This window comes from Cynoglossus semilaevis, chromosome 6 (genome assembly GCF_000523025.1).
Source record: "Cynoglossus semilaevis isolate Cse_v1.0 chromosome 6, Cse_v1.0, whole genome shotgun sequence".
Classification (NCBI taxonomy): domain Eukaryota; kingdom Metazoa; phylum Chordata; class Actinopteri; order Pleuronectiformes; family Cynoglossidae; genus Cynoglossus; species Cynoglossus semilaevis.
This window is the reverse complement of record NC_024312.1, coordinates 6,236,350-6,245,197: the sequence shown is the minus strand read 5'-3', so window position 1 is coordinate 6,245,197 and position 8,848 is coordinate 6,236,350. Positions and strand designations below refer to the sequence as shown.

The 8,848-nt window shown below is 43.3% G+C and overlaps 2 protein-coding genes across 2 annotated transcripts in view; one reads left to right on the top strand and one right to left on the bottom strand.

Moving 5' to 3' along the window:
• The first annotated feature begins 97 nt into the window (after positions 1–97).
• Positions 98–4,140, top strand: lmod2a (leiomodin 2 (cardiac) a). Its single transcript, XM_017032770.2, has 3 exons — positions 98–1,161; positions 1,366–2,544; positions 3,905–4,140. The coding sequence occupies exons 1-3, from the start codon at positions 886–888 to the stop codon at positions 3,923–3,925; spliced, it is 1,476 nt and encodes a 491-aa protein (XP_016888259.1). The 5' UTR covers positions 98–885; the 3' UTR covers positions 3,926–4,140.
• Positions 4,141–7,662: 3,522 nt separating this feature from the next.
• wasla (WASP like actin nucleation promoting factor a) overlaps positions 7,663–8,848 on the bottom strand; it is a 31,572-nt gene continuing 30,386 nt past the window's right edge. The window contains exons 10-12 of the mRNA XM_008311580.3: positions 8,665–8,801; positions 7,982–8,090; positions 7,663–7,724 (exon numbers count right to left, since the gene is read on the bottom strand). Coding sequence (XP_008309802.1) covers positions 7,663–7,724; positions 7,982–8,090; positions 8,665–8,801 — 308 coding nt within the window. The remainder of the gene's footprint in view (positions 7,725–7,981; positions 8,091–8,664; positions 8,802–8,848) is intronic.

Below are 8,848 nucleotides of genomic sequence, written 5' to 3'. Positions count from 1 at the left end.
TGCTAGGGGGCAGTAGATGGCTATGAACGCCTATGAAAAAAAAGAGAATCAGGGCTGTTGGTGAAGATCTTTGTGAGTGTCTTGCCTATGATTGTTGGTGAAGATCTTTGTGAGTGTCTTCCTTCAATTCCTGCCAGTAAAAAAAGGTGGGAAACACTGGTTTATAAGTTGATTTAAAAGAGCATTGTGGGAGGATTTGGTAAAATTATTTTTACATAAAGTATTCAATTTTAATTAAATGTGTGAGTGACATCACATGCTGGAGAATCTGGAGTAAGTTGAGTGCAAATCGTTGTCTTTTTTCTGATTTTTTTGCCTCATTAATCAGACACACAGTGTAATTGTTAGCCTGTCTGAAATAATCGACGTAAACTCCAGATGGTGCCATTGCCAGACCAAGCTGTACTGTACAAACTCCCATCATCCCCTGGGAGAACAAGTGTTTTCCTGACATTTCCACATCCACACTGTGTTTCTGTTACATAAACCCTCATCACCGACGTCTCCCCACAGAGTTCTCCTCTCTTCCATTTCCTCCTAGCCCTGGTGGTGGATGAGCTCTCATCACAGGCCACTCAGAGAACTCACATTCCAGTAGTAAGCCGGCCTCGCAGACATCCTTTCAGACACACATACACACACTCCACACACCCTAAAAAAAGATGGTACCATCAGAAGCCCGACGGCCCTCCCCTCTCTCCCCTCAAGAGTCTTGTGGCAGCTGCAGGGGACCAGTAGATGAACTCGGAGTCACCAGTCGTCCAAAACATCTCTGATCTTCAGGAATCCAAGGAGAGACGAGCCAGTGAGTGACATCGGGAGAGAACGTCGATAAGGAAAAGAAAGAAAAGTAACGGCAGGAGAAAGAGAAGGACAAACAGAACCATGAGTACCTTTGGGTACCGCAAGGAACTGAAGAAGTATGAGGAGCTGGATGAAGAAGAACTACTGGCCACGCTGTCCTCAGAGGAGCTCCAAGAGCTGGAACGGGAGCTGGCTGACCTCGACCCTGACCACAACGTGCCCATTGGCCTGAGGCAAAAAGACCAGACGGCCAAAATTCCTACAGGAACCTTTGACAGGGAAGCGCTGCTGAAATACTGGGAAGATGAAAACAAGGTTCTGCAACAGTGTGAGAACGAGGAGTCCAACACTGGACAGGTGAGAGCGGATATCCACAAAAATATCCACAAAAATTATTTTTGTTTTTCAGATATGATCTATATTAGCATTTGTTGCTGAAATAATCTCATTGTGAAGAAATGATAGCTTAGAAATGTCAAGTATAGGAAAATTAATCTTAATTAAGCACCAAAGATATGAAATTGTGAATTTGACCCGTGTTTGTACGATCATCATGTCTAGGGGGAGGGGCTAGAGGCCACCAAGAAGGACCAGGTGTCAATTACCAGCAGAAACACTGAAAAGCACCTGGATAATAACGCCACCACGGTGACAAACAAAGAGCAGAAAACCAAATGCTGTTTTAGTGAAAAACCAACAAAGTCAGAGAAGGAAGATCGTAAAAAAACAACGGCTCCTACCAGGAGTAAATCTCCACCGAAAAACGTTGTGAACCAAGATCTTAATGGTGAAATGAGGACAGAAAATACAGACCAAAACCTGGACGGAGCCCCTCAGAGACCAAGCGGGAACCCCATCGTCATCGACAAAGCTCTGGAGCAGATCCTGACGGGTGATCCCACCATGAGTGAAGTCAACCTCAACAACATCGAAGACATCTCCCAGGAGACCTTGATACGTTTCGCCGAAGCCCTGAGCACCAACGCTCACGTGCACGTCTTCAGTCTCGCAAACACTCACGCTGACGACCAGGTGGCGTTCGCTCTCTCCAAGATGCTCTGCAAGAACTGCTCCATCAAAATCCTGAACATCGAGTCCAACTTTGTGTCGGGTCAAGGCATCCTGGCCCTGCTGGCAGCGCTGAGGCACAACAGGACACTGATGGAGCTCCGCTTCCACAACCAGAGGCACATCTGTGGAGGGAAGGCAGAGATGGAGATGGTGCGGTTACTGCGAGAGAACACGACTCTGCTCAAGCTGGGCTACCAGTTTGACCTTCCAGGACCAAGAATGACAGCGACCAGCATCCTGACACGAAACCAGGACCAGCAGCGGCAGAGAAGGCTTCAACAGAAGAAGGAACAAAAGCCTCCAGAGCTGCTGGAAAAGGTTTCTGGTCCAAAACCATCAGCACCAACACGTCTTTCTAAGACTGTTGAGAAACACAACAAGAACGTTCATTCATCTCCTAACCCCCCAACGAGGAAGATCGCTGAAACGGTGAAACAGCACGAGGGCGTCAAGAGTCAGTCGACCCACGGAAAAACGAAGGTGAAGAAATTTAAAAACGGTACCAATGAACAGGAGAGTGCTGACATTCTCAAGGACCTGAAAAATGCCTTGAAACCGTCATTGCACAAGAGACAAGCTGAACCAGGCCATCTGCCGCCACCACAGAGGTCAAGTCGGGATGACCTGATGGCGGCGATCCGTGGAAGCAGCGTCCACTCCTTAAAGAGGGTAAGACCGGTGTGTGTTTGGGGTTGGAGGGATTTAGTTTTGCTTCAGTCACAGCATCACAGACTCTAAGCCTCCAAAAGCCATTAGACTTCCCTCAGTGAGAGAGCCGCCGTCATTAGACAACCGTATCTCGTCTCCGCAAATTCCTCGTCTCTCAATCGGGCTATAAATAGTCTCACTTCCTCCCCGGCCTTTGATAAGACGGAGGATTCAGAGGCCTGCTGGGAAAACAGAGCTGCGGCCGCAAATATAATCAGAACAAACAGTATTTGGACAAAATAATACGTTTGCAAAACCAAAAAAAAAAAAAGAAAAAAAGAAAAAGAAACAGAAAAAAAGTGAGTCATCCGTGTAACTGAGATTTAGTCCAGAAACAAAATAAAAATGATTATTGCCCATGCCTGACCTAAAGTGTCTGTCCAGAAATATCTGTCCCTCCAACAAATACAGTTATAGTGACCCCTGCAGTAGAGATAGCGTAGGGAAGAGGAATCCTGACCTGGGGGAGTTAGAACAGACGAGGTGGAGCCCTGGTCTGGAGGATTCTGTTGATCTTTTTTTATTGACTCATTTAAATTTTTCCTACAGATCTGAATTAGGACTGACTGCTCTGGCACATGTGCGGAGCCACGTTAGCCCCGTTAGCGGACATTTGTCTGCTCACGTGGAGCCTCTTCTGACCAGTTAGAGAACATGTGTGGAAGCCCATGTGTGCACTTCAAATCTGTCCACAATCACATAACGACGGCGCTCCCCACAGAGAGGAAACGCTGAGCCCATGCAGCGATGCAGTAACTTTTGGACTGTTGTGACTCAGACATTACAGTGTTACCTCCACAGCTGCTGCTGCACATGGATCATAAATACCCTGATAAGGAGGCATATTTATAAACCACCAAAAGAGCTGCAAGAAATACCAGCTGACACTGGGGATAAGTCACCGTATAACCAAGATTTAAACAGCACCACCTAGTGGCAACAGGGCCATAAACAAAGCAACATGATACAAATTCAGAAATTTGTGTTTTCCAAAACTGTCAACAAATTCAATGTCCAAACATTATACCTTGGAAACACTCACATTCACAGCGCCATCTAAAGGCAACTGGAGGTAAATCCAGAATGACCCGCGTCATTTCAATTGAAACTGAAATAAAAAAAAATTAATTATGAGAAAATTATTAAAAAATATTAAAATAAGTTTGACATGAAAATGCTGAAAGGTTACAATAAAAAGTTCAATTCTTCGTTTTTGTGCCCTCCAGTGGGCACCGGAAGCAACAGCAGCATTTCTTTTGTATTTGGTGAACCTGAATGTAATGATTTGAGCTTTGTTTTGTTTGTTTTTGTCTAATTTCAGGTGGATTTGTCTCAGACCTGATCACACCAGGAGGATCACACCTGAACTTTTCTCACTTTCTGCTCGTATATTTGAGTTGTATCTCACAGTAAATGTCACTTTTTAAGCGTTTCCTTTCTGACTTTGACACCATGACGCAGCAGACTGAACCTCCTCCATAATTTAAGTAAAGCCATATTTTTTTTAGTGTGAATCATCCGCTGAATACTGATGTGAAAAAATAAAAGTTTTCGTCTACACCTTTGTCTTTTGTCTTCACCTGCATCAGAGAAGGTCTGTTTTCAGAGACATTAACGACCTCCTTATTTATTTTGTTTTAAAATCGTAGCACGCTTCTTGCCCCGAGGAAGGTTAAACATCAGAGGGATGAAAACAGATAAAAGCTCCTTCAACCTTCACCCATGAGTGTGACATTTGCTGTTTTTCCACCTGGTGTGTTTTGAAGATGAAACTTCTTTCCCTCTTTTATAAATAAACACACAGTATCTGTGCTTTTGCAGAGACAAACAATGGTCACATGATCTTAGCAACTACTCTGTTGGGGATTTTTATTTATTCAATAAAAATATGCAAACGCCTCGACCTGACAGCGATGGTGTCAGTGCAATGTATTTTCTAATAAAAGCAGCTCGTGGAGGGATTACAGTGCAGTACACACTCACACAGGATAACACAGTGTGTAACATGATCACATGGCAGCTGCGGTCCACTGCCCCCCCCCTCGCTCCCCCCACAGAAACAGGTTGATGTGGTTTGTGATCACACAGAGAGAATGTTTTCACGAGGTCCTTTACATCAGATAACTGACGAACCCTAACCCTTACACTTACTCTAATCCAGTACTTCACAAATAGTGGGGCGGACCCCCTGGGGAGGGCGCGGTGAGCTGCCAGAGGAGGCGTGAGGGGCTTCCAATGTAATATTACACACGTGTACCACTGCTGTGATGCTTGAACGATAACAAGCCTGACATGACATTAAATTAAATTGAGAACCACTGCTCTAATCTCACCCTAATTCTAATCCCAACTTCAAACTAACATCTCAAATCCCCAAATCCTCTCTCACTCTGGAGACCAGAGAAATGTCCCCTCCACGACCGGTGTCCCCCAAATGGACCCATGCAAGGTATTAACTAATAGTCTCCATGTTTGGACCACACCCACTCGTTTGTCAGCGGTGTACCAGTGACGGACGGAGCTGCTGCCACTCGTTTGTCAGCGGTGTATCAGTGACTGACGGAGCTGCTCTTTTTCTCTTTTTTTCTGCCCTTTCAGGTTGTGATCATAATTGACCAAACTGACATCTTGTTCTGTTGAAGAAAATCTAAAAATAGTCACTGAGATCAACGGCTGTCTGGATGATCTGACATTATAAGATTTAGATTTACATCCGTATCCAGTGTCTTTCAAACTAAGCGGAGGTCGTCGGGTCGTTGTCCCTGGTTACCATGTGACAGACAAACTGATCTGTATGAAATAGGTCGCCTTTCTATCCTACTACGTGAGGCCACAGGGATCACGGTGGGTGGGGTCACTTCTTTTGTGCTTGTTTTTCACACCACATCTGGCAACACTGTACGTCTCTTTATTATAACTGTGTGTAACAGAGATCGGCTCAGCTCCATTTCAGCAGCAGAGCTCCAGCTCCATTTATCTGGGCATGAATCACCTTCTAATCCAGGCACTAAAGAACCCCCATCCGTCCCTCAGGGACTTTCAGGGATTTGCTGTGACTAACAGACCTCCCCGTCCCCCGTCCGTCCCTCAGGGAGTTGCAGGGATTTGCTGTGACTAACAGACCTCCCTCATTACAGCATTTCACACCTTTGATGAAATGCCATCTAAATGTTACGACGGCTTTAATTGGGGGAAAATAAAATCCCGGAGTGTTGAAAGACGCTGCAGCATTAAGACGACAGTGATTTGACTTCAACCTCAGAGGACGACCGTGGACATCGGCCACATAACCTTTGTCCTGGATGTCCTGGATGTAAATAATGAAGTAGGTGATAAGGAGGTACACGATGCTATAAAAGACATCGGAGATTTGAATGAAACCAAGAACTTACAACAAACTTACTGTAGGGAATAAAAAATGACTGCCATACCTGATGAGTCAATGTCCAGGCTAATGCTACCAAAAAGGTTTCACTGATGGAGATGCAGGCGGATAAGTCCCGTTGGGATTCCTATTAAGACAAAACATAAATAAATAAAAATTAAAAAAAGAGAGAAAAAAATATGTAAAAATGTGTTTAAAAAATGCTAGAAAAACATTATTAGTTCACTGCACGTTTGGAGGAAACAGCTTCACAAAAGAAAAGACACAGATTTCTCTGTAAATATTACCATTTATTTAAGTATACAATTTAGTCCACTCACCCCCCCCGGCCCCTCCCCTCTTCCCAACCCTTTCACAGGTTCAGTGTCAGTATCTTGGCTTCTTGATGCAGCAGTAAGCCTGGCTGGAGGTTGGAGACAACCCTAATGTTGGACAGTTAAAACTGGTGCTGATTTATTGACTTGTTTTTATTTTTGCACCATAAAAGCTGATGGATCACAGGCATCGCCAAAACCGATAAGCTGCTGGAAAATGCCACATTTGGTTCATTATTTATTAATATTTTTTTTGTAATAGAATCTTCTCACGTCAAGGCATTTACAGTAGCTTTGCATAAGATGAGGGCGACAACAAAGGACGGGGGAGAGTTTTACATCTATCGCTTCTGACATCTTTTAACAGAAATGTTAACGCTTCCTTCTGCAAAACGGCGAAAAAACAAAAAAATGAAATGAACAGACGAATCTCCCGTTGTTTCACTAAATGCCACAGTGAGTTCATGTGTGCAGACACGTTCTTTGATTCAAGTCAAACTAACGTCCAAACGTCGCGTTTGCGGTCGCATTCGAAACGTTTTTGTTTTTTTAGTGTTCTCTGACGAACAGTTTCCTTCCTGAAAGAACATACATTAAGACAAACTCCCAAATAATAATAAAAAAAAAAACATCCCAGGAAACTCAACTATCTTAGAAACTGTGTGCAAATAAACATCTTTAATTACATTAAAAAAAAAAAAACAATAATAAAAGTTTGAAGAAGAAAAAAAAAAAAGATGAGGCATCTATGCTGCCAGGTTTTGGTCAATGAAATGTTCGTTTGTTTATAAAAAAAGTAACATGACTAAACTACATCTACCACTTGTTTAGTAACTCAGAGGTTGGTAAAGACACACAGTAAGAAAATAGTGTTTTATCGCATTCAAGTCAACCACCGTTGAACACAAAGAGGATCCTGCCTGTTTGGTCGCACGACGTACGTCTCCCTTTTATGTTTCTCACGCAAGGAATGAAGACGAGAAGAAAATAACCACGGAAATAATTTCCCAAGGATCAGTCAGAGACTCTCGGTGGAGCAGCTTCACGTTTCTATATAGTTTTTCTTTAAATATTATTATTATTATTCTCATCAATAATGAAATGTAGCCGGCTGCATCTCCACATTGTGCTGTTGACACTTAAGTGCTTTCTAATGATAGATATTTGTAATGATTTGCGAGGGCACGTGAATGTTAAGATTGAACAGATGAGGTATTGCACAGATTAATCATCATCATTAAAAAAAAGCAAAAAAAAAAAAGAGGCAAAAATAAATATACAGCAAATTCATACAACATTTACATTACAATTTTAGTCAAATTCTGGAAGATTTCTACATGATACTCTAGTGTAAGTGACAGGTCGGGGGTCAGTTGGAGACTAGTCTTCCCATTCGTCGTCGTCCTCAAAGTCCTCGTCTTCTTCGTCATCCTCCTCGTCGTCTGGGGATGAGGACAGGGGAAAAAAAAACAAAAAACATTTAAGGAGTTATTTAAAATGTAAAAACAATTTGATGAACTGGATTTGGTTTCAACAAGGTACAAAAAAGTTAAAAACTTTCAAGTTCATGTTGCATTGTATTTGTGATGACATTTTGGGCACTTTAAGGGATTTTTGGGACGGTGGAACAACGGAGTCTATGTCAGGTGAGTTTAAACGACAGAAGTACTGTAGGTAAAAACGTGGTCGGCAGAAATACCTGAGGAATGAATGGCTTTGCTTCTCTTCTGCATCACCTCCATGAGAGCGCCCACGATGCCTGCAGTAGGAGCCGGCGTCGACGGGCTGGACTCTGGAGTATCTGCCACCTGCACAAAAACACATTTCACAGGTCAGTTTGGTACAGGAATATACACGACCTTAAAGGAGAGATTGTCTTATTCTTGACCAAACGTGATGTCATCATGATGTCAAAGGTGACCATAAATTCTAGCGGGAACAGGAACTGATTATCTTACAGTTGGGAAAGCAGTTTCCTCTAGAACAAATTTAGTAAATCTGTGATTTTTTACTTACCATCATTTTCGACTAGAGTGTGGACGTCGACAGCTTTGGGTCAAAGTACTCACCAGTATCCAGCTATTACAGTCTTACACCACTAGGGGCATGATGGCTGACTGAACCTATTGAACTAAAAGTTTCCTAAAAGTTCCATGAGTTTCAATAAAACTGTAACCAGGTAAGAGTTTAGAAAAGGAACTTTCTAGACTTTGGGCAAATTTCTCTGAAATTTGGCTCTTACTTATTTTTAAGTCCATTTCTCTGTAAATGTTAATGTTAAAAGTGAACAGAGAAATGTCACTGACAGGACATGATGATGATGATGATGATGATGATGATGATGATGATGTCACCCAGCAACTCTGGGGTTTTAGACTTTACCGTCTTCAGCTGGATTCCCTGTCGGATCTGGTCCAGCAGGGCGTCTCGTCCGGTGTTGGTCACCGTGGGTCGGTTGTTCTGCTCCACCTTCTTCAACTGAGCGCCCCCTCTGATCTGTTCCAGCAGTGCGGACTTTCCTGCAGGAATTGGTGAATGGGCCGAGTCTCTGCAACCACCGCCGCCG

Coding starts and splice junctions, on each gene's coding strand:
- lmod2a (XM_017032770.2), top strand. CDS start 886: ATGAGTACCTTTGGGTACCGCAAGGAACTGAAGAAGTATGAGGAGCTG. Junction 1,162..1,365: donor AGGAGTCCAACACTGGACAG/GTGAGAGCGGAT, acceptor CATCATGTCTAG/GGGGAGGGGCTAGAGGCCAC. Junction 2,545..3,904: donor GCGTCCACTCCTTAAAGAGG/GTAAGACCGGTG, acceptor GTCTAATTTCAG/GTGGATTTGTCTCAGACCTG.